This window comes from Aristolochia californica, unplaced genomic scaffold, assembly GCF_029961685.1.
Source record: "Aristolochia californica isolate CCGP_79_NKW_82.1479 unplaced genomic scaffold, dmAriCali1.0.hap1 SCAF_7, whole genome shotgun sequence".
Taxonomy (NCBI): Eukaryota; Viridiplantae; Streptophyta; class Magnoliopsida; order Piperales; family Aristolochiaceae; genus Aristolochia; species Aristolochia californica.
Window position 1 is genome coordinate 6,543,668 of NW_027182268.1, and position 24,897 is coordinate 6,568,564.

At 41.1% G+C, this 24,897-nt stretch overlaps 4 protein-coding genes and 1 non-coding gene across 8 annotated transcripts; 2 read left to right on the plus strand and 3 right to left on the minus strand.

The window, feature by feature from the left end:
• Positions 1-2,853: 2,853 nt before the first annotated feature.
• Positions 2,854-5,769, minus strand: LOC137937186 (TPR repeat-containing thioredoxin TTL1-like). Its single transcript, XM_068782281.1, has 7 exons — positions 4,835-5,769; positions 4,564-4,759; positions 4,313-4,485; positions 3,905-4,238; positions 3,607-3,811; positions 3,419-3,522; positions 2,854-3,295 (listed from the first exon to the last, which is right to left on the minus strand). Exons 1-7 carry the CDS (start codon positions 5,767-5,769, stop codon positions 3,143-3,145), a joined length of 2,100 nt encoding a protein of 699 aa, XP_068638382.1. The 3' UTR covers positions 2,854-3,142.
• A 1,099-nt stretch (positions 5,770-6,868) lies between these two features.
• On the minus strand, positions 6,869-10,711 carry LOC137937166 (protein SCO1 homolog 2, mitochondrial). Of its 3 annotated transcripts, none has more exons than XM_068782258.1 (7): positions 10,403-10,711; positions 9,000-9,117; positions 8,794-8,869; positions 7,963-8,166; positions 7,755-7,844; positions 7,517-7,649; positions 6,869-7,423 (listed from the first exon to the last, which is right to left on the minus strand). In XM_068782258.1, the coding sequence occupies exons 1-7, from the start codon at positions 10,480-10,482 to the stop codon at positions 7,297-7,299; spliced, it is 828 nt and encodes a 275-aa protein (XP_068638359.1). In that variant the 5' UTR covers positions 10,483-10,711; the 3' UTR covers positions 6,869-7,296. The 3 variants fall into 3 exon arrangements, with proteins under 3 accessions (XP_068638359.1, XP_068638358.1, XP_068638361.1); XM_068782257.1 differs by having other exon boundaries at positions 7,517-7,670; XM_068782260.1 differs by having other exon boundaries at positions 7,517-7,670; positions 8,980-9,122; positions 10,403-10,491.
• Positions 10,712-14,215: 3,504 nt separating this feature from the next.
• On the minus strand, positions 14,216-16,709 carry LOC137937187 (succinate dehydrogenase [ubiquinone] iron-sulfur subunit 3, mitochondrial-like). The gene is made up of 6 exons (XM_068782282.1): positions 16,694-16,709; positions 16,272-16,459; positions 15,436-15,673; positions 15,099-15,308; positions 14,933-15,013; positions 14,216-14,265 (listed from the first exon to the last, which is right to left on the minus strand). Exons 1-6 carry the CDS (start codon positions 16,707-16,709, stop codon positions 14,216-14,218), a joined length of 783 nt encoding a protein of 260 aa, XP_068638383.1.
• Positions 14,834-14,907, plus strand: TRNAI-AAU (transfer RNA isoleucine (anticodon AAU)). Its single transcript has one exon. It is a non-coding gene; the product is annotated as a tRNA-Ile (tRNA).
• A 1,578-nt stretch (positions 16,710-18,287) lies between the features above and the next one.
• LOC137936681 (uncharacterized serine-rich protein C215.13-like) lies at positions 18,288-20,699 on the plus strand. Of its 2 annotated transcripts, XM_068781504.1 has the most exons (2): positions 18,288-18,602; positions 18,784-20,699. In XM_068781504.1, the coding sequence occupies exon 2, from the start codon at positions 18,791-18,793 to the stop codon at positions 20,129-20,131; it is 1,341 nt and encodes a 446-aa protein (XP_068637605.1). In that variant the 5' UTR covers positions 18,288-18,602; positions 18,784-18,790; the 3' UTR covers positions 20,132-20,699. The 2 variants fall into 2 exon arrangements, with proteins under 2 accessions (XP_068637605.1, XP_068637604.1); XM_068781503.1 differs by having other exon boundaries at positions 18,288-20,699.
• The last annotated feature ends 4,198 nt before the right edge of the window (positions 20,700-24,897 follow it).

The following is a 24,897-nucleotide window of genomic DNA, read 5'->3' on the forward strand; positions in this document are numbered from 1 at the left end:
GGCGGCGACGAGCTACCGGAGACGACAGCCGGAGAAGACCGTCGGAGAGGTCTCGATTTCGAACACAGAAGGTTCCGAAATCCCGATTTCGGGAGAAACTTTCCATCGGCGTCGGGACGTCGAGGTATTTTCGATTTGGGAAAAATTATATTATTATTTTATTCGAAAAAAAAAAAAAAAAAAAAAGTGGACAAATATTGTCTTCCATGGCTGGTGGTCGTAGCCGTAATGTTCAAGCAGTGATAATTGACGATTTGCAGAGACAAGTCGCACAGTTAGTACAACTTGACTATTTGCAGAGGCAAGTCGCAAAGTTAGTAAAAATTTCAAAGTTGCAGAGACAAGTCGCCGAGTTAACCCAGCGTCTCACGATGCCGGAGTTCGGGTCTCGTGAGATGGGAACTCACCATTACGATCCCAGATTCGACAACCCGAGTTTAGGATTCCAAGAGCACTGCGGTCAGGGAGATCGACTTGTAGACCTTGGTTTCAGCGTACCGCTACCTGAGATTTCTGGGATGTTACAGACCGAAGGAGTCACCGCCTGGTTACCTGACAATGAGGCGTTTGGTGACCCTGTGTATGATGATGTTGAGGACCCTGTGTTTGATGCTGCTGCTGTTGTTGAAGACGTGGTCGATGTGCTTGAGGAGCTTGATGACCTTGTGTTTGATAATATGGATGTAGAAGAAGGCATGGTCGATGAGATTGACACGCTTGGTGACCCTATCTATGATGGTGCAGATGTTGAGGAAGACATAGTCGGTGACACTGCGGGGCTTGGTGAACCTGTGTATGATGTTGCTGATGATGATGTGTTGTGTGGTGATGGCCATGCGCCTCTCGTTGTTCGTCCGAGTCTGGTGCCTCCCACGGGGGCTTCAGGGGCTGCTTGGCTGAAGGTCACTCTTTTCCCCTCGACCTGCCCCGTTGTTGATCCAGAGTGCAGTGTGACCATTGACAGTAGTATTTGTGCGATTGTTGTGTCCGACGCGACTGTCCGATCTCGTCCGGCCCGACTCACTCATCCTCCGTTCGCCATGTTGTTAGTAGAGGTTGCACCTGGAGACGTCGCGGCGGATCCTCCTCCTGGCCTGCCGCCTGAGCAGGGGACGCTGGCCATTCCTGCATGTCATTTGTGGACTGTCGATGTTTTTCATGTTGCCCCTTGTGTCCTTCGTTTTTGGGTTCCGTTGAAGTTATTATGCACTCGAGGGCGAGTTCTTTCCAACCCGAGGAGACTGATGCAGGCGAGAATCTGATGAGGGTATATATTCGGATCCGGAGTAATTAGTTGGATCCTTAATCGGATCGATGTAAATAGTTGGATCCTTAATCGGATCTTTAGTCGGAGTCGGATCCATATTCGGATATTTAGTCGGATCCTTAATCGGATCCTTACTCGGATCTTTTGTATTGAACCCGGTTGGACCAGAATTATTAGGGTCGGGTTCGTGTTTTTCCGAGCTGCAGCCCGGGCTTGTCGGGGGCGTTGGATTTGGTTAAAAGGTTGTTTAGGTTTCTTTGAAGGAGATGAATGATATTTTGAATCGGAGTTAGAGAATTTCTCTACGATTTCAAGGCAGCTTTCGTGACTCCTCCCGTGATTCTCAATTTGATCTGCCTACAGGATAATCGCTATCTTGTCCGGCGTCACAATCACTTGACGACGTGGATAGGGATCATCTCTTAGTTAGGGTTGTCGATAGTCAATAATCAAAATTAGTTATACCATTATCATAATTTATTCCATTGAATAAGTGTTACATAGATACAATGACATGCTAAAGTGCTAATTCACTACAAATGAGTAACACAAAAGATCAAATGAATAACTAGGCAAAAGGGCTAAGTATACTTATGGTATACACCCTAATAACTTTCATGTAAACATACTCCATATCAAACCCTAATTGACTGTGAAATGTTAAGGGGGGGATGATGATTTCATTATTCATTATTTGAGGGGAGAATTTTCATTATCATATGGAAGAATGGGAAGGAGTAAGAGTGCAAGAGAGGAGAGTCCTTGCAATAAAGCATTTTCATGTGATCTCACATGAGCCATAATTGCTCTAGTTTGGGGTGAAGAAAAGCAGCCATCATAACTTCACATGTCTCTGCTGTAACAAGGTGTTAACAACTGTGAAAGGCAAAGGCTTTGATCACAAATACCTATGAGTCACATATGAGGTATAAATTGGATATAGGTGAAGAGAGGTAGGAGGGGGAAGGAATAGTATGATTTTCGAGTTAGGCGGATTTCTGTGACTTCATTTTCTACCTAAGAATGTCAAGAGAGATATTTATTTCCACTAAATGGAGGGGCATTAATGTTACCTAAATAATAATTTCTATTTAGAAATAGATTTCCAGTATTTCTTAGAAAGGACACTAATAGGCCCTAAGAGGTTGTTGTGAGATGGAACTCCCACAGTAGGGAGGGAGCAATTGTCCCTTCCCTGTCTCTTGATAATGTCAAGTAAGGAGTGTTTGGTAATGGGATTCTAATTCAAATAAACTAAATTAGCAGGTATAGAAGAAGAAATCATGTCTGGTATAAGTTGTCAACTGTAAAAATAATCAACTGGTGTAGTTGGTTATCACGTCAGTCTAACACACTGAAGGTCTCCGGTTCGAGTCCGGGCGACGCCAATATATTTTTGCTATTTTGGATTTGGACAACGAAAGTGTTATGGGTTTCTGCTCTGTGGACTTTCCATCATTGGGCTCAATATGATTGGCCCAGATAGAAGCATTAATCGCGTAGTGCCCATGGGTCACTGAAACTCGAGGCTATGTTAGCAATTGTACTATCCAACAATTAAGACACAGAAGCACAATACTCGCATAAGTCCACGTTAATCAAATACAAATTGCGTCTTCATCCAATCAACGCCCCGCTACTCCCCTTTCTTCATCTCCTCCTCCGGGTGCTTCGCCGGCCGATTTACAGTCGGCGGGAAACTGAATCGGTCCCCAGTTTTGTATTTTCTTTTTCCACTTCTTTCTTCCATTTACAAGACCCACATCTCCTGTCCACTTCATCTTCTCTTTAAAAACTTGAAAGCCCGGATTATTCTCCTCTCTCTCTCTCTCTCTCTCTCTCTCTCCCTCCCTCTCTGCAACTCCTTTTTCCTAATCATGTGCTGAAAATTTTTACAGCACTCTCTAACAAGTCGTGGCTGTTACCGTCCACGTCTTTCACCTTGGAGCCGTTCTTGTAAATGTGGAAAGACGGGACGGAGCCCACGCCTTCGGATTTTGTTATGTAGGGATTGTCTTCAACATCCACCTGATTAAATAATACAGATTAAACCGCTAACCTTAATGTTCATGAATCATGCACGGACGGATTAGATTAAAGTGGAATTATAAGAATTTTACGGAAATTCTCAGTGGGAATGAGCAAGCAAACCTTGAGGAACTTCACCGAAGGGTGTCTCTTGCACAGCTGCTCTGTGAAGTCCATCTGCTTCGATACGTTGCATGTTTCTTTGAAAAATAAAACTACCGACATCCCTGTATGCGAAAAAATTATAAAACAGGTCAGTGGCATTTTTCTTTTCGTTAAAATTTCGGATGGTTTCGGATTTCTTTGAGTACCCGGCGAGGTGACGGCGTGTCGGAACCTGTCGCTGCTGGTGACGACAACGACGTCGGAGCCGAACTTCATGTCGGCGACGTCTTCCCCTCGCTGCTCCTTCAACCGGACCTGGGCCACAAACAAGGCCCGGCCAACCTCCTCGTCCCCCGGCGTTTCACTTATCAACGCCTCATAATCTTTTATCGAAGCCTCCCACCTTTCCAACTATACCCACACAAAGATTCCATATTATCGTCCATGTCCCCCGATGACTAAATTCAAATTTACCGAGTTATCCTTTCAAGAAATGGCCGTTACCTTGGCGTTACAATCGGCTCGCCTCAGCCGGGCCTTGTTATAACCGGGCCGGACTTTAAGAGCATCGTTACAGTCTTCGATGGCTTTTTCCCACTGTTCGAGCTTAGATCGGGCCGCGGCCCGGTTACAGAGGAGGACGGCGTTTTGCGGGACGTGGTCTAGGCCTTCGCCGTACGCCAAGCAAGCCTCGCTCAACTTGCCGGCTTTGAAGAGCTCGTTCCCCTTGGACCGGGCCGCCGCCACCGTTCGGGCCCTTCTCGCCACTGCTCCCGCCTCCTTGCTGCTCGGGTCCATTAGCACCGCCTTGTGGACCGCCGCCACCGCCTCATCGAACCTTAAAATTATACCGAATAATTAGAAAAAAAGTATTTAGTATTTATTATTTTGTTTTAAGCCGGAAGCTAAAACCTGCCGGCGGCCATGTCGACTTGAGCGCGAGTCATTAACAGATACGCATTCGCGGTGGCGCCGAAGAATTTCGTGGCCTCGTCCGGGTCGAAAGCCGGCGCAGACGATAACATCGCGTCGGCGTCCTCGTGGCGGTGGAGCTTCAGGAGGGCCTCTGCCTGTGAAGCATAAACCTAATCAACGAAATTAATCCAAGTCAGATCAGATCACGGTTATTAGATCAAAAGACACGGTGGGGTAGAGAGGTAGACCTGTGGGGCCGAGTCCGCTCCGCAAGAGGTAGCGCAGCCAGCTTCTTTTAACATGATCTGCCAATCTTTTAGTTTTCGAGCCTCGTTGAAGCGAGTGACATGGGCCTGGAGAGCCTGGGCCTGGGCATATTCCTTTGAAGTAGCTTCGTTTCCCGACTGTTTGTACTGATTGATAGCCTTCTCTCCCTCTCCTAATCTGAAATTTAGCGGAGAAATTTCATTAATTTTTGTTTTTATTTTCTATTGTTAACAAGTCTTCTTCGTCCTCTACCTGAGATATAGCGTAGCTAGTCGATGATGCGCCCTCCGGTAAGAAGGATCAAGTCCGACGGCCACTCTGCATTCATCTACAGCCTCCAGAAGCCGACCCAACCCCGTCAAGGCCGCACTCTTGTTGCTCCTGTATGAAGCTTTTTCTGGATCGAGGGAGACCGCGAGCTCGTAATAAGCTAGCGCCTCTGCAAATTTGCCGCGCCTGAATTCGCCATTTCCTAATTCTTTGTACTCTTCGGGTTCTAATCTTCGCGATAGAGCTCGGCACATCGTCCCTTCCGGTTCTCTCACAATCTCTTTCTCCACCGGCTTCGTTACGATGTTCCCCATTACGCCATTCCGGTGAACTCCGTTGCTGATCTTCGCGGCGTCTGCCCTCTCCTTGGCCGTCATTGGAAGAAAATCCAGGATGTTGTTTGAATTTACAGAAGCGCTGTTGGATTTCCCATTTGCAGCCGATTGTTTAATGTTACCCAAGTGCCCAAAAACCATCATATTGCTCGAAGATACGCGAACGAGTTCGCCGTTGGTGCGGTGGTCCGTCATTACGACGTCTAGGTCTGTAGAAAGGGTGATCAATGCTTTCTGGGTTGGTCTCGCCGGTGCCATCGCTCCATTGTTAATCGACCCGCCGGAGCCGGACGACGCCAATGAATAAGAACTACCAAGGTCGGTCGCGGGCTTTGCTCCGACATTCTGATACCGACTCGGAGGAGCCGGATTCGACATTAACGGCGATCGTGAAACTATGTACTTCTCTACAACTTTTGGAGCAGGGGGGTTGTCCAGGGCTGCTCCATCTGACCCACCTCCTCTTCTCCTCTTTGAATAGAAGCCGCCATTGCTCTTCTGAGAGCCACCGTTGGATGCATCGGAAGCTTGCGTTCTTCTCCAGAACTTGGAATGCCTGAAAACTCCGTTGTACAACTCCATGACTCCGCAGCCATTTCTCTTCTCAGACGGTGATGTATCCGCTTCCATCATTCTCTTCACTCTCAACTGCCGCTCGCGAAGTGAGAAAAGAACAACAGGACCGGTTTTTCCTTAACCTTCCCTGTAATGAAAAACGGAGGTTGAATTGACTGTAACAAGAAAAACTGAACAGAGAATCAGAAACCATGAACAGGAAACCGCCGGAAAACCCCGGGTCTCCGGCAGCAGTTTCTGTTCCCCAGTTCAAAACATCCGAAGCTGGGAATGCGGTGGAGGAGCAATGAAGAAAAAGCGATTGACTACAGGACGATAATAAAAGACGGATTAAAATAACAGAAAAAAAAAAATCCGATTGCTTGAAGATGAAGACGAAGACACAGGCCTACTCCCAGGAATCGCGTTTCCTGATGGCACGACCTCCTGGAGTGGCTGTGAAGAAACCCAGCTACTTTTTTCTCTTTTCTTATTTTCAAAGATTTTTGGCTTCTTCAACGCATTCCGATTTCTCGAAGAAGACGAAGAATCTAAGAACGAAAAAAGAGAATATTTTTTTCAAAGAGAAAATAAATTAAAACCTTAAACTAAAATTTCCCGTTTTTGCAAAATACTGGTAATTGAACGTATCATTTTTGTTGCCAGAGACGAGAAATCCGGCCGATTGATAAAATTGCAATCCCACAAATTTGTTATTTCTGCTGAAAAATAAAAGAAAACCTTTTTAATGTTAGTTGCTTTCCCCCCCTCTTTTCACAGGCAAAGAAGCACGTAGGTTCGAGCGCTCCCCACGTTAGTGCAGCGCCAGCTGGCGTTGCGTAGACCATTTCATCTTTTCTATTTCTTTCCGACTCGGGACTTCTCCGTCCTCTATTGTTATGGATATGGGTATTAATGTCAATTCGGTAGACCAATCTGAATATCAGTCAAATTGTCCGTCTCCAATGGCCAAAGTGGGCCTCACTCTCCACCGTCCGATTATCGTCTAGTCATCACAGTTTGTGGCATTTTTCACGATACGATCCATGATGGACTCGTACCAAACAAGTCAAGCCTCAAATAATATTGAATTAAATCAAATACTAAATTTAAGTTTGTACTCATTTTAATAAAATTCAAAAATCTCATGTGATTCAACTGGGAGAAATCCATAAACTTTAATAAATTTAGAAATAAAATGGAATGCACGATGGGAGAGGAGCCATGCCTACGCAAGGAAGAAAAGAAGAAAAAATAAAACAAGTGATCAGTCTCTCATGCTTGGATTTCACGGCTCGAGACATGCAGAAAATCTAGAAAATTAAAGAACACGAAAAGAAATCAGGTATCGCTGTGAATGGGAAAGGAATGCACGTGTTCCCTACCAAACGCGCAGCTTTGCCTACGTTATTTGAGCCTTTATCTGGATCCTTCAATCAGTATCTGTAGGCAAAAGTAATAGAAGCTGAAAAACACTGCACCTGTGCGCTCATTTTTCAATTTCTGTTTCAGAATTGAAACAGATTGCAGAGGCAGTATGGTCTACTGTTTCTGTTAGTTTGATGCTTTGTTTGAACTGGAAGCTTTTTTTATTTCCTTCAGTATGTTTTCACACAACTGCTCTGCGTCGTAATCTACTGTGAAACATTTGAGGACTTCAACGTTTGGGTCCAGCAAGTACCTGTTATCATTAATCAAGAATAAAAGAAGTGCTAAAATCCCAGATGGAGTGGAAATCAGAGAGGAGGTGATTCCGAGTTCTTATTCTTCTTACATGTTGTGAGAAGTTGTGATAAGGTAATCCTCGCCCTCCTCTTCATCCTTTTTGAAGTAGACTCTATACTCCAAGCTTGTCTGTCTTATTGAATTAACAGGTCCCGTCAATCCTATAATCCTCGGATCAAATTCTGTAAGATAGGAGAGAGGAGCTACCAAAATTGAGATGGTTTTAATAGAATGAAGTAAAACGGTGACAGGAGACACAAAAAAAAAAAAAAAAAAAAAAATTGAACCTTTGAGGTATGCTTGGAGCTGAGAAGGAGAATCTCTTTGCGGGTCGATGGAAATAAATACTGGTTTGAGCTTCACACTGTGTTTGGATTCTGCAAAATAATTTTTAAAAATTCTCAAAAGAAGCACACAATCGATAAAAAGATCACATGAATAGCAAAGGACATGACAGAAGCGATGTAAGAAGACAAATCTAAAACAATTGAGGACCTAAAATATCAATTGCCTCGGCCATCTTCTGAACTTCCTGTGGACCAACATCAGGGGATGATGTGTACCCAAAGTACAGAAGTGACCAATTGCCTTGAAGATCAGCATCAGTTACAACATGGTTCTGTGAATCAATTAGTCGAAAGGGGCCTCCAAATGCAGGTCTATTGCGAGTTCTCTCATTTCCTCCACCTTGATGTGATCCTGAAATGTATTTTTCAAATTTAATAACACCCACAAGGTTAAGATTACTAAAATTGCACCATGAAAGCAAATAAGTAGATAGACATATCATTATAGAGTATGTAAGGTGGTGTCCAACTTTTTAATTTCTATTCAGAAAAAGTAAGTAGCAAACTGACAATGTATTTCAGGGCTCTACTCCAGTTACAGGTTAGTCCACAGAAACCTGAGCAGCTTTTGGATTGTTAACGCTTTCTTCTTCTGAACTGTCCGCACGTGTATTATTAGATCAATTAGTTTTACATGTAGGTTTGTTCACCCAGTGCATTGCGAAACATGGTCAAGCTTATCAAGTTGCAATGTAATTCCTTCAGTTTATAGGTGGGTAGCTCCCCACCAGCACTACATGAACATTATCAAGACATTGACTTCCGTATTATAAGTCCTTTTGCAGGATTCAAAAGATTCTCAATCACTAAATAACGAAGGCAAAGAGAAAGATCCCATCACTCCGAACTCATGCAGACTGCAAAGAGACTACAGTGATTCAGACAGTTTTTCACCAAAACAAGTTCAGAATTAGCCACTGCAAACCAGACAAGGCATAAACAAACTCCAGTGCATAAAGGTGGCAGATAGAAACAATACCTTTTGGAATTGCTCTCCTCTCATCGTTATAGTGGACTAACATGGCAACTCCTGCTACAATTAGTAAAGTTGTAGGCTGCAAAACGAGATAGATGCTTTGATTATAGCAGATAAATCTTGTCCTCCCCTCCTGAAGACTATAGAATAGTATAAATACTACTAAAAGAATGAGCATTGCTCATTTACATGGGGCAGAGGAACCATACAACAGCAAAGGTCATCCATGTCCTCAAGTTAGGAGGAACAGGTTGTGCAACAAGTGAGGGATGAACATTCACCCATTTGCTTTTATAGTTTGGCGATCCACAATAACCACAAAGAGATCTAACCTTAAGAAGAAAACACCCAGTTTTAAGTTAGCACATTGAGATATAATGCACTAATCATTTAAACAAGATCAATCAAATGAATTCTATTTGCATCTGTCTAAACAAATTCTTGTAGCTCCTAACATGGATTGGACCTTCAGCTTTGATGGACTAAGATTGCTCAGACTAACTGCTGAAGTAAAGCATTAACCAAACATTAGAATATTAAAATAAAACAAAAAAATTACAATTTTCTTTCCTTGCATTTACTTTTCTTCTCACAAACTATTGTATTATTGAGTAGTAAAATAAATGATCAAGTCAAACAGGTATTTGAAGTAGTAATGGAAAACACATTTGAAAATTATGAAGGCCATGATTAGTTTGCTGAATCCTTTGGTTTCTAAATTTCTTCATAGCTGGGTTCATACACTTGGGTTACTAATCTAATTGGCTGCATATAACATATCTAATGGGTAAACAAAATCAATCTTTTCAAAAAACAATCACATCATGGCAATCGTGTTTCTTAAATGTAATAAAAGTCATCTTAAAACAATACCTTATCATGCCATATACTTAAAAAGATGGGCACACTAGAAGATCCTCAGACTACATAACATGGAGTCATGTACTAAAGGAAAGAAATAGATATTAAAGTAACAATCATAGTTCAACCTCTTCAACCTCTTTAAGGTTAAAGCAATGGGAACAACAGTCTGAAGTTTCTTCAATGCTCATAGCCCGAGAAATATATGTCATTAGGTTCATTCGACCTTGTCACCTATAGTGAAAAAAATTGATAGAGCATTTTAACAATCATTTTTCACCACTTCTCTCACACTCGCTTGGTCCTTCCTTGTTTCCCGTCCATAATTTCGTTTCATTCTTTTGTGACATTTCATCATACAGTAAATCTAATAGCTTCAAAAATCAATTTTGCATCACTCGCCAAAGATGAGGTAATAATTTGATATGTCGCAAGAGATTCTGGGAAAATAGAATCGGAAAGCTTAAATTGATCTCCGGAAAGAATACTTCACTATAAAAAGCAGAATACCTCACTGACCCACTGGATATATCTGTTTTAGCGGAACAGTTCCTAAATATAATCGCATGAGTCCTTATTGCATCACGACTACGTCAAGTAATAAGAAAGAACAGCGATAGCAGTAACTACTACTTGAAATCCAAGAGATCGACAAATTTCATGCCCAATAATCGACTGTAACGAGTTGAAAACAATACATTCAAACGAAAGCAAATGAGCAAAGATTTCACAGCAAGAGAATCCTACTTACCCTCGAAAAGAATCGAAAGAAGCCCTGAATCGTCTCTGTAAGTGAGATGCAAGAATAGGTTTAGATAATAAAACCTTCATGGTTGTAGCAGATTAGGATACTGGAGATGAAATCAGGATTCAAGAAAAACCCATTCGGGCAAGACATAAAAATTTGCCGCGCGAATTGGCTGTGGCCTAAAGAGAGCCCGTGAGAATTCAATTGACAATATGACTGTGGACTGGTTCCGGTGAGCTTCTTTCTTCCCTAGGCATAGGATCCGAGCCTTGCTCACCAAGGATTTGACTCGAGACACCTGGAATTGATAGCGGAAGACCGTGCCACGAGCTCGTGCCCCATCTTCCTTCCCGCATAGACTAACTTCGATAGCAATCCATTTTTCTATTTACTCACAAATATTTTTTTATTAATTTCTGAGTATGCTTAAAAGATATTAAATATATTCTAATGTTTTATTATTATTCAAATAAATGTTGTTTTTTAAATATGATTATATTCGAAATACAACTAATAGAAGTTTATGTAGTCATTTATTTTAAAGCTGAAAAAGAATGGTCTTTTATTTTATTTGTCAGATTTAAAATTTAAAAATAGTTCTAAACTAGGCTTTCTTAGATGTGGGGATGCCAACTGTAATTATTTTTTTATGAGATAAATGCACTCATATGATCTCTAAAGTCAGTTCAACAATAAAAATAATCTCCAAGAAAGTTGAATACGATCTTCAATATTCAAATGCTCAAATACTCAAATAATCTCAACTATCAAAATGATAGAGATAAACATAATAATAGATATAAAGATAATGATAGAGATTTATATAATTTAAGTTTATCTCTAATTCAATCACTAGTTATATTTATCTCTATCATTATCTTTATATCTATCAGTATGTTTATCTCTATCTCTATGACAGAAGGCTAGACCATGCATATGATAAAATTAACAACCATGCTAGAATTCATCAACCAATTCTCTTCTCTAATCCAAAAACAAAAAAATAATACAAATGAAAATAAATATATGCAGCAAATAAAAAAAAACAACAAGTTGAAAGCAGGTCTAACCAGCAATGGAAGCTAGGGGTGGCATCTAGCCGAGTCGAGCCTCATCTCGAGCCTAAAATTGTTATCGAACTCGAGTCCACCAAGTTCAAGCCAAACTCGAGCCTCAACATACATTTAAAACTTTTCAAAAAATATATATCAAATAAAATATATATAAAATTATGCATATATTTTACATAAAATTGGGCATGACCTCTACATAAAATTGGGCTAACCTATATATATATAATATGTATAAGATTGGGCATAACCTCTACTTAAAATTAAGCATAATCTATATATATAATACCTGTATAAAATTTGACATGACCTCTATTTAAAATTAGGCATAATCAGCATACATAATACCTGCATAAATATTCCATAAAATTGTTTATACATTCCATAAACACTCCAAGAAATTGTTTATACACTCCATAAAATAGTATAAACACTCCATACACTGCATAATATTATAAATAAATTCCATACGATAATCAAACACAACAAAATTAAATGAAATATCAGTATCAATTTACAATCACTCAAATAAAAACTATAAATCCATTATAAATTTACAAACTATAGTTATTTATCTTCATGCTAGAAAATAATATATGTCCTTGCTTGAGCAAAATCTCCACCTATGACAAAAATAGAAAAATAAAATTAGTTATTGTCAGATAAAAAAATACTCTTCCACTACTAGTTACTTAATGTTGTTAAAAATATTAAAATTTTCATGATGAGAAAAACATTAAAAATCATGTAGCTGGTAGCATTATCTTTGCACTCTTCTTCTCGGGTTGTTATCATAAAACAAAATTTTAATAAATAAAACTAAAAAATATCGTAATAAATAATTAATCAAAGAAATTCACCTTTTGATTTTTCTTTATACGGTGAAGAGTCTGAACCTAATCACCACCACAAATCAAAGTTTGAAATGTATTTGGTACCAAGGAAGAACAATACGAGTCTATTACTCTACCACCAACACTAAATAATGACTCCGAAGCTACTGTGGATATGAGAATTATAAGGGGGGTTAGTCAACAAACTTAAAATTTGAAGTTCATTTTCATCTTCTTCTTCAAATTCATTTAATTCCTCTACATGAATTTCAATTTCAAACTTGGTGTTAGTGTGGACGAGTTCATATACATTGGAAAACAATTTCCAGTGTTAGTGCCCCAAAATAAGAAAAATATAAAAAACAAGAAAATGAGTAACTTATAATAGTATACTTAATTAAAACATAATATTTAAACCCCAAATTAAGTAAAACAAACATGATTACAACACAAATAAGTAATTTAATGTATAATTAAAATAAATAAATTAATTAATTAATTAAATTAGATATTATATTATTTAATGATTGTAGTTTATTATACATTGATACAATAATTACGTGAGCCAATTAACTATGTACATGATTTATTATAAAAAATAAACAGGAAAATTTGATCAAATGCTAACTTTAACGCACTATATTTTTACGTATTATTGTATCGTCTAGAGGAAAAACAAGTTGAGAATAGGATTTGCAAGTTTTTTTTTTTTTTTTTTATAAAAATCACATGTGCAAAAACTCGCATGTGTGAACTGCATGTGCGAGTTCACACGCTGTGCAGGACGGAGCATCGAGGGGGAAAAATAATCTCTCCCCCTCAACTTAGGTATCCGAACTTTAGGTATCCGGGAGTTCTGTGTCGTTCCGGCGAGAGCGGTGGCCGACTGATTTGACGGCGGTAGCAGACAGTGGTAGGGGGGTGACGACAACGGGAGAGGGTCCAGAGCAGCCACTCTAGTTGGGGTTCGACGAGGCGACGCTACAGGAGTCGACGGTGACAAAGATGAGAGGCAGAGAAGGCGATGACCGGGGGGAAGGATTAGGTGCGGTGGCGGTAGAAGGGGCACTGGCGGCGAGAGGGAGAAAGGAGATGGAGGCCAAGAGAGGGAATTTCGGAGGAAGAAGAGAGAAGGGAAGGAGGAGATGAAGAGAGCGAGGGCAGGAGAGAGACCGAAAAAAAAATTTCGGGAGAGAGTGTGAGACTCCCGAAAGTTTGCCCCATCCCGCCGTTCGTTAAATTAACGGGTCGGCTCGCGAGCCGACAAGCCGAACCTGGCTCTGCTCGAGCTCGGTTCGTTAACCTAAACGAACCCATTTTTGAGTTCGAGCTCGGCTCGAGCTCGATATATAATGAGTCAAACCGAGCCAGAACCGAGCTGAACACGAGCCGGTTCGGTTCGAAACCACCCCTAAATTGGAAACGCTAGATCCCGAAGATGAAACAAGGTAAAAAGAACTGTCAGACGATAGATTGGTCTATGTTGCAGAAAAGCAACATTGGTCGACAAGAGGAAATAACAGAGAAGAGGCATCTGCGAACCGAAGGAAACAGAGAAACTAGCAAAGAAGTTGTTGCTGCATCAAGTCAGATCTGGATGAGTAACTTCTAGCTCAACAGAAGTTCTGGTGCGGATCTACATACCCAGAGTCGGACAAATCGGTTATGAAATCGAAAATGAGAACTCTCATCAAAGATCGCCAATTAGTCGACGGGCCCTGGTGATATTCTAGAGTGTGTTGTACGCGAAAGTGCAATCGATCAGGACCGACGGACTGAAACGAGCCTTGGCTACTGAAGAAGGGTGAGGATTAGAAAAACAAGTCTAGGACAAAGGAGAGGAGATGGAGATCGGTGACATCTCTCCCTCAGATGGTGACGATGATGAGGGAAACGGTGGGAATCTGGTCGGTCTAGCATTGGACAATGGCAGACAATCGTTGGACAGTGAGCGAAGTAGCTTCTGAAAACCAATCAACAGGAAGGAGGAAAATGAGTTGCAGTGAGTCCACCTATCATTGACTCACTTCAACTCGATGATGCAATAGAAAAATCGCACGCAATGGAACCATGAATTGCCCAAGCTTTTGGTGAACTCTGAACCCATGTAAGCGGATATATTTGAATTTGAAAATTTTAATTTTTATAAAATATTTGATGTATAAATATAGTATTATTATTATTAAACCCTAGGATGTTTACTAAAATTCAATATTTTAAAATTAATAGAATATAATTTATGTAAAATCTTATCTTTAATATTATATTATAAGACTTAAAATTCATTCAAAATTAAATAAAGATAAATTTTTAAATACTTATTGGTCTAATATCTATTTTTGTAGTTAAATTATATTTTTTTATTATTATCTCATTAATAAGAAGAGAGATTGGATGAATTTTTTTCTTAATACTACGTAAAAAGAAAATTGTAGAGAATATAAATTTTATCTTTAAATTTTTCAAAATTTTATTAATGTTATAATCCTTATTTGATCTATATATAAAATACAGATATTTATATAACAAATGGCCTATTAGCTCAGTTGGTTAGAGCGTCGTGCTAATAACGCGAAGGTCGCAGGTTCGAGACCTGCATAGGCCAAATTTTTTATTTTTTTTATATATACTACGGAGTTTAGCTATTTTGTTTCTTCTTATCCTCTCCGTCAATGCCTGCTGCAATCTCTCCTCCGTGAAATCATCTTGACAGCACGAAGAATGTACAGTGTTAAGCTATCCCATTTGGCTCTTGGTTTTTTTCCATGTCAATTCCTAAAATTTTGTTGGATAACCTGTCGGAGACCCATCGGCAAGCATGGAGCAAGGCGGCCGGGCCAAGGAACTCCTCCGAGTTCCACCAGTAGGACGGGCACGAGGCACTACAACAAGCACACAGGATGCATTCGTAAAGGCCATCCAGCTTCTTTCTGTCTTCAGGTGACTGTCTGTATTCCCGTCCGTCCTCTGGCACCTTCTTTGTCTGCAGCCAGGGCTCTATTGATCCACATTTACAGCAAGTGTCGCAAAGAGATATGTTTTGAGCAGCTTCTGTTTGTAAGTATGTCAATATGACCATAGGAAAGCAATTTTACACTCGATAGAGATTTTGGTATATCTGCTTCTGCTTACTTGTACTGTTGGTAGAATTGTGTGAGGTTGACCACTAGATCCTTAATGACCAACATACGAGGGAGAGGAGCTATGATGGTGGCCTGGCTAATGTCAGTATCGATCGGTTTCAGGCACCCCACCGTGTTACCTCCATCGATGTTCATAGAACAAGAGCCACAGATTCCTTCTCTGCATGACCTCCTGTAGCTCAATCTTAAATCCTCCTCCACCTTGATCTTCTGAAAAGCGTCCAAAACCTAGTACGATAAGAAACCAGAAGAAATTAAGTCAGCTTCATTTCACAGTCATTCTCAATCAGAGTAGGTAACTGGGTTCTCATTTCTCGGTTTCTAGGACTGTAGAAAGGCTTGATTTCAGGCCTGTCGGGGTCACCAAAGAGAGAATGAAAGTGTAGGACTCCCCTTCCCCTCTTTTCTCAGGGCACTCTCGCAAAGAATGGTTGGTCGAATGAAACCCAATCTTCCTAAGGGAAACGATTCAGTCCATCTCTCAAATGCGGAAAACCGTGTTCTTCATTCAATCCGGGCAAAAAACCTCTAATTGGATGACAGCGATTCTGTGAAGAAAGAACCATTTTTATATTTAACGGTTCAGAGGGATTGGATGACAATTTAGGGACGATTATGGGGTTAGGTGAGTCGGGAAGAGTGATTAGAGAAAAATTACTTTAACTTTGCCAGGATTAGCTGAAGATAAGTTTAATTTATGTCATCTGCTCGCAAGGAAAGAATCTTCTTCGACTCTAAAGAGAGGGAGACCGCTTCAAATATTTGGTGGACTGTCCTTTCAACCCTGAATGAGATAACCCACCAATTGTACAAAACTCCCACTCACGTTTTTAAAGATGGGACCCACACACAAAATGTGGGGCCCTAAATTGCAAGGGAGGGGAGGGGTACCCTGGTTGTCAATTTCAAATGGTGAAAAAGCCATTTTGATGTCATTAGCATCAGAGGGTTTAGCCTTAATGGAACTGTTTATGACGGCAATTAACTCTAACTTGTCCCTTAGTCTGAAAGGGTCTTAAATGCCAATGAAAAAAATTAGATTTAAGTAACCAGATGCTGAATTTAATCGTTCATATTAACTAACCCCACTCCCTCATATATAAAATTTTACTTGCACTTCTTTGCTATCATGTTGCCATGTCAGCGAGTGAAGTCCATGTGGCTGCAAGTAAAAATGGCTATAGTAGGTAACCCTCGTCTTAAAACTTATAACATGGTTATCAATTATAAGAATTAATTATGTGTTACCTATGGTTAATACCATTTGTTGACACAAAATCCGGATAATCGAAATTTTACTTGTGAACAAGTAATTTCGTGGACGTATAGGTAATGAAGATCCTATATCATTTTATACGATAAAAAAGAAAAAATAATTTATTTTTTCACATGTAAAAACTTTTACTTTTTTAAGTACTTTTACCCTGATGACATGTCATTACTTGATTGGATGTGAGTAAATTTATCAAGAGTATTTTTTTCTATAATCAAGTATCCTTTTTACTTATTAATCGAGTAAACAAGCTCAAGTCAAAGTTCGTACAAGTGAATAAATGATTTTATTTAGAGTTAATTAAGGCTAAACCATGGTTATTATCACCTTGACGAGTGACCTTCCTCGAAGCTTAAGAACTCCGTGAGTGTGAACGGGCTCCGTGAAACCTTAATTAATCTGGAAAATCCGTCCCCTTCCCCAAATCGACCTGATCATCCCTCTGCTGCGATTCCTTATGGGCGGTGACGAGCAGCACCAAAAGCCAAAAGCACTACAAAAGCGGGAGGAAAAAATACATATTCGAAGCAAATTCAAAAAGACACCGAGCCTTTCAGGAATATGTTCGCTGGCAGTGCTTTAATCCCACTCGGTAATCTCTCTCCCCAAGAAAGATTAAAAAAAAAAAAAAATTCTGTATCTGTACTTCAGACGATCCATACCCATCTTTTTTTCCAACGCCTGAAGTGTCTTTCACCATTAATGAAGAAAAGAGATGAAGCCGACAGTGATTCTTGATCGAGTTCTGGGTTTTGCGCAGTCAGTTTATGGAACTGCCGTGGGAAGAAACAGTTGTGGGTTTGAACGATGAAGTCATGGTTGAAAGGGAGAGAGAAAGGGTCTCCCAAACTCTTCTCAGTTGTAACAGTAATGGAAGTAGGGAGTTGGGACTTGGGAGGGGCGTCTCAGATCTTACAGACATGAAATGTTACATATTTTCTTCAAAGCTCCGTATCTTTGTAGTTTGTACTGTATGGGTTGTTGATAAATATGGGTAAATACATTAATTTATTGCATCAGTCTTGTTGTTGATGATGGTTGCATCAAACACGAGCATCAGTTCAACCAATCTAACCAGCAAAAAAGAAAGAGAAGAAGCTCAAGGGTAGTGGTTTTCAGTTCATAATAATTAAATTTTGAGGTGATTTATTAAGGGTTTTTTTAAAGATTTTCATCTTGAGTCAGAGATGAATGGGAAACCAATTATGGTTCATGAGAAAATACCTGTTAATTGATTACAGATTTAGGCAGTCAACTTGGTGAGGGTTTAGTGAAAATGGAGACGAGGGGGGGGACTCTCCTTCAACTTTGCTTCATTTTCAGCTTCAACCACCCCCATGGCCTAATTTGGTTGCTTGCCTACCTCATTCCTCCATCTTATTTTTTTCAATTTTTTTAAAGGTTAACCTCGTCTCCTTTTCTTCTTCTCCTTTCACACACAAAGTTCCATTTCAAAATCTGTCTATCCCTCTGACCGGCTACCAGCCATCAGCTGCACTCTAATGGCGGCCCCACTTTCACAATCTCTAGAGGATTTTTTAAGTGGAAACATGAGCTGAAGCCGCCTCTCTTTTAGAGAAGAAGAAGTTACCAGTCTCTCTTTCTCTCTCTCCCTTTCTTTTTCTCTCTTCTTCCTCTTCTCTCTCTCAAACCCTAACTCAGCCAACCAGAAAAGCCAAACCCTTGTCTGTTGTCTCTTTTCTTCTTCTTCTTCTTCTTCTGCTGTTGTTCTTCTTGTAGGACACTGGGGAGAGATCTGGGTCGTGCTCCACCTGGTTTTTTCCGGCTTTGCTTCTTCGTGCATCCACCTCTGTTTAAGAGAAGAAAGTAAAGAAGGTCCAAAAGACCGTTTGAGTAAGCAGATCGGAGCTTTTAAGAAGATGGGTACTTTCTCCTGCCTTTTCTAGAAGATTATCTCATTCACTACATGGCTTAGGTTTCAGGCTCCACTTTATTGGGTTGTGACTTGGATAGATAGATCTCTCACCCTCTGCAACTCGATCTCTTTCTCTCTCCTTCGTGTATCACTCTCTCATCTGGTTCCACATATGGATTCTGGTAACAGTGGCAGTATGCAGTCGTCCAGCGGTGGTGATGAAGAGTACGACTCACGAGCCGAATCCATTTCGGCGTTCTTGAATTCTTCCGGCCAGCTCAGTTCCATGTCGAACCAACGGCCTCCGGCTCCGGTGAGCCACTATCAGTCCTCTCATGCCTTTGACCCTTTGTCTAACTATATGGACGCCTTGCCTAGATCTCACCAACCGTCTACAATGAATTCCCTTCTGAATCTCGACATGGCGTGGGCTAGAGGCCTGAGATCTGATCCCAATTGCACCGATATCGGCGGACTGATCGGTTCCTCTTCCGCATCGGCGCCAACGGTCGCCACCCGGGACGTCCCGTCTTCCGCGCGCAGCACGTATCATGGCGGCGGGATTAACCCATCCATACAATTGCCAGTCTCTGACAGGCCGCCGCCGTCTGCCGATCAACCTCAGGTGGTACGAAACTCGAAGAAACGATCCCGGGCCTCCAGGCGTGCTCCAACCACCGTGCTCACCACCGACACATCCAATTTCCGGGCGATGGTGCAGGAATTCACTGGCATCCCGGCGCCGCCGTTCTCCGCCTCGACCTTCCCTCGAACCCGCCTCGATCTCTTCAGCTCCGTCTCCGCCATGCGGTCTGGTCTCACCGATGCGGCCCCGCCTCCGTACCTCCTCCGCCCTTTTGCCCAGAAGGTCCAACCCTCCTTCCCTTCTCTCCCACTTACTTCATCTTCTTCCGCTTCTTCTCTGGCTTCATCCTCTCCGCCTGTCGCCATGCTTGATGTGCTTTCTTCAAACACGACCAGTACACTAGTTACTACAACAGCTAATGGTAGCACCGCCGCTGCTACTACTAATTCCAGTTCTACGAATAACTTCCAACACCAGAACCTACTCAACGTGAACAACCCACTCTTCACGTTCCAGTCCCTCTTACAGTCTTCGGCTCCCCCCAAGTACCAGCCATTGTCCAATTTACCGGTCTTTAACTCGAAGCAGCAAGGACAATCGACGTTCCCGACTGTGGACCCGAATTTGAAAATGGGGATGTTGGAGGACTTCGCCGTTAACCACGGGAATGCGAGCACGCATCTGAGCTCGCTCTCGGGTCTCATGGCGTCTGACGGGTTGCCAACAAGGACGGAGCATCCTCCCAACTGGGCCGACGGGACCGGGAACGGAGATGGGGATCAAGCTCAGTTGAGGAACTTCAATAGCAACTACGACGCCTCTCAGCGGGTCAGTAACTGTAAACTGAACTACGCGAGTTCTTCAACTGATTTCCATGCAGAGAAGGGCCCGGAGAATGTAACGTCGAGGGGCGAAGGTATGGTAGATTCATGGATTTGTTCTTCTGATTAGCGAATATGCTGATAAAGAAAGAGAGTGAAGAGAGATAGAGAAAGGAGTAGGAAGAATGAGAGAGATTCCCCTCCCTCATCACCGCCTCCACCACCACCACCACCACCACCACCATTAGCAACAGTATAGAACACTATTTATTTTCCTTATGTACATATAGTCTACTCTGTTCATTTTCTTCTGATTATACAGGACCAAGAGACATTATGATTAAGAAAATTTTGTTTTTTTCAAGCTGTCCAGCAATTGCATTTTGCTCTTTCCTCTCTTGCATGATCTTCACTGAATAGGAAGAGAATGTTAGAACAGAACCAGAAACCGAACCGAAGAAAGAGGCTTTCCTGGTTTCTTCCACTGGACAGTAGCGGGATGCGTTGAGCGACATTTCAGGATTTTGTGTTTGCTTTCATCTCCACTTCTCCTTCTCCTTCTCCTTCTCCTTAAGAATACAGTGTTTTCCTTTCTTTTCTTTTGACCGATGTAGTGCAGTGATTGTGGGCAAGATTTGGGGAATCCTTAGCCGCCGAATCCTCAAATTAAAATTTCTTAAACCTTTGCAGTTTCTTTATATTCTTTTTCTTCTGGCTTCCATTTGCAAAATGAGAACAATGCTGGTAAAATATTAACGAAAGCCATTTATGGAATCATCCTTCAAGCAAGATCTGGAGGTCTTCAACCACTCCGCATCGAATGCAGTTTCCCTATCAAAATAATAATTTAACAAACAGTAACAATTATCTGACAATCAATGAATCACAGTAACAATTATCTGACTATCAATGAATCAAACAGACAAGGAAACAGAAAAGAAGAAAAAATGATTCGGGTTAAATTGTTAATTCTGGGCCATTCTTGGTCATCCAGCTTCCACTATTTAATTAGCAGGAAGAGATTTGAAAAGAAGGTGGCCTGTGATCAGCACGCGCCAAACTTGATAAGACCCGGACTCATGCATCTGGGTTTACGCCTAGCTCGATCATCGTCGTCGTTCGTGAGCTTCCCTGAATGGATTTGATTCATTCCCACGTGACTGCTCACTTTTCTCTCTTTACTGATTGCCGTATCTCTTTTGAACTCGAAAATGGTAGTCTGGTTCGATCTTGCGGGGAGAAAATGAAGGTGAGTGCAGAGAAGAGAGGGAGAAGAGCAGAGAACGAAAAAGGGTGGAAAAGGAGACATGATTAGCCATGGGATTTTGTGAAACGGGGAAAGGGAGGTATGCAATGAGAAAGCTTTTCTGGTTTTCTCTTTTCGTTTTTTTTAAAAATTTCCTGGAAAGATATTGCAAAAGCTATGGGATTTTGAAAGATCGGGGCCTTTGAGGTGTGACATGTGACAGTTTTTTTTAAATCATGGTGGCCCATGCCAGTGAATTATCTGGTTTTTAGCAATGATGACATTTCTTGTCTCTCACAAGGGTCACTCAAGGAGGGGGACAGAAAGAAAGCAAGAGAGGGAGGGACTGTGAGAGAGGGAACTCTCCCATCCCAAAAGACATATAGCTTTCTGCTTCTCAAAACAAAAAGCTGCCAAGCATTCTTCCCTCTCCATCCCCTCCTCTTCGACAGGTTTCAGCTCGATCACTTGGTCACCTACCTCATCAGACATGAAATCCACAAAATCTTCTAAATCAAAAGAACAAAAGATATCTTATCCTTGAAACACACCATTATTTAATCTAAGAACCTGAGAAACCATTCTTTATAGCAGTAAGCTCCGGTTTCAAACCTCGGGCTACTTCCCATGAGCTTCCACAGAGCTGTTTTTTTATATCATTACTTTGTAACAAATCTGTTAGACCCAATGGAGTGCTGCAATATTTTATGGTTGGCCATTGCTTGTCAACTTATATGATTGAATCCCATAATATATTTTTTTTGTTTCCCTTCCCTTTTCTTCCTTTTTGTATTTCTTAATGCACTTTTCTTTCGTATCTGTTCTTGGGTAAGCTATGATGGAAACGTAACTTCAGTCTGAGAAGATTCCAACTCAAACATCGTGCTGGTTTACCAGCAGATAGAGTGAGGAACTCTTGGACTGCACTACCCAGACCATGATGTATGTTTTCTCCCTGTGATCGACCAATTTTATACCAAAAACACTGTCAATAACGATGGCCCTGAATCATAACCTCTCCAAATTATCTCCCCGCTTCCCGGTAATAACTTTTTCTCTGTAGCTTAAATCTTGTGAATCTGTTCTTCTCTGGCAGAGAATGGTCCAGGCGTGCAGCCTCTGGAAACGGAAGAAACCAGTAGAAATCCCGGCAGGGGAAGGAAGCGAGCCTCGGTGTGGAAAATTCACAAACGGGTGGTGGGTGATCAGACCTGTTCACCAGCCACGTGCCTAACAGCTAATTCTTTTCTGCATCGTTTTTGCCAGACAGAGGAAGGCGGTGTCGGTGGGGCTCTCTGTAAGCCGCACAGATACGCCATCGCTGGGGGGAAGTTGCTTGCAGCAAATAAATACCGAGAACGTAAGGCCGGATAAAATAGAAAGCCGCCACCTCGAAAGATGTCTCTGTCTGAGAGAGCAGTTTTGGTAGCCCACTGGAGAAAAAGAAAAGAGCATTACTGGGAAGGACTCGCGCTTCATATCTTCTTTTGTTTAAGCTGGAAAAGATATCTCTCTGGACCTTGCCCGACCTAGAAAATGGACTATACCTTCGTCTTCCTGTTTGTTTTGCATCAAGAAGACACTGCTGAAAAATCTATGGCTTAACACTCTTGTCTTGACTATTCTGACGCTAACAAGGAAAATCTATGGCTGCTGCAAAAGTTGGGTTGTCTTTGTATTCGTTTTCATTTTTCTCTTTTTTCTACATTTTCTTTTACCGATATATTTGAAAATAGAACCAAACATAAGCATCTTTTTTCAAGTCAAGGTATGAAGGGTAGCTTTTTGTCATATCAAACCTTCCTTCTGAAACAAAGGTTATTTATATCATTCACTGGGTTAGGATTTGCCAAATACAGGCAGGAACAAAGCCTCTCCTGATGTCCTAACAGCTCTTCAAGCCTGGAAAAGCTCTCTCAGCCTTGGCCTTAATCATGCCCTTAACAGGAAATCACCATTAACAGACAACACCCTTGTTCTTTCTCCTCTTGTGACAGATCCTCCACATCTATCTATCCTTTTCCATAAAGTAGAAAGGGTGTCTGGATGGTTCAGTCTGTCTCTGAAGCAGAAGAAGAAAAAAAAAAAATACTCAGCTCTAAATACTATATTACTTTGTTATGAGTTGCTTTTTCCGTTGCAGAGTTATTGACATTTGGTGGAATCTGTACAGTACTCAAGAAAAGAGTTGGGAAAGGTCCCCTTCAGTTCCATTCAACAATGAATAGTCGGCTACCCGCATGAGTAGACTTTTCCACCTCAAGAATCTGTAGCAGAAACCCAGAATTCAATTTTTCTTTCTTTTTGAAAGACTAAATCTTCAGTTATCATCATCAATCCTGGTTTTCTGGGAAGTTTGGTGAGCCAGTAAAAGCTTAAGATGATGTATCTTTCCCAACCATGTTGTAGGTTCTTTTTTTTATGAAAAAAATAGCAGAACTCACTGTTTCCTCCCTTTCTTTCCATATATACGTGAAACTCGTCGCGCGCCCAGGCTGTTAATAATGAAACTTAATCGCCCTGGTTCACTCCATTTTCTTTCTTCTTAATTCTCTTCACTGTGGGTAAAACGGAAGCTTCATTATTTTTCATTTGTGCAGTTTTTTTTTTTTTTTTTTATCTAATCTTTGAGAAGCATTTGGCGAGCAACGTTGGATTTCCCATATACGGGATGATGCCGACGACCTTTTACATGAATGGCGCCTCTGATTGGAGATTATACAAGTCAGAAACATCAAATGCTTGCGTCTGAATATTGTGTTAGTCGTAAAACAATGATTTAGAATTGACAGATAGCCTTTAATCGCCGATGAATTTTCTTCTTGTATTCTAATCGAAAAAGAGAAACCCAGAAAAACCAGTTGAGTAAACTGTAAATCGCGGACTGGCTTCCCTTTCTCAAGCGTTATCATATGGGAAAGGATCATTAAAAGAGGTGTACAGCGAGTATTTCTTTTCTGGTAGATTCAAGAGTACAAGCTCATGAACTGGAGAAAAAAATGTCTCCAGAAAATGGACTTCTCAAACCAAATTGATATCATAAACTGTAAAACCCAGAAATTTTGATGACTGAAGATCTTATGAGTGCATAAAGCACGTTTTCCCGATGGGTTTTAAGTATATTTATATCCTGCAATTGCATTAATATTCTTCTGACTTGTGTGGATGCTCTCTAACCGAAATGGCTTCTCACTTTCCTTTTGATTGAAGTTGAAGACCCTTCTGCCTCATCATCTCTACAACTCCTAAATTATTAAAGAACAGACCTACAATTAACTATTTTATCCTGCATAATACTCTCTCTCTCTCTCTCTCTTTTAAGCCCACACGTCTCTATGATAAGGACTTTGGATGGGGGCAAGTATCTTTAGAAATTGGAGCTTAAGTAATTATAAGAACAGAAGAGATTGAAAGAAATGAATGGAAACACATGGATTAAAACAAAGAGAGTGTGATAAGACTAATGATTCTATGAAAATTATTGATATACTCCCCTTATGGTGATCTTCAAAGGGGTTCTGCCTGGGAATCCTAAACTCAAAAAGACACATGAACTCTACTAGTAAAAGTAGATGAAGCAAGTCATTGAGGACCTTAGTTTAAACATGTCACCATTATATGATTGCTTCATTGGGATTTTGTTTGGGGAT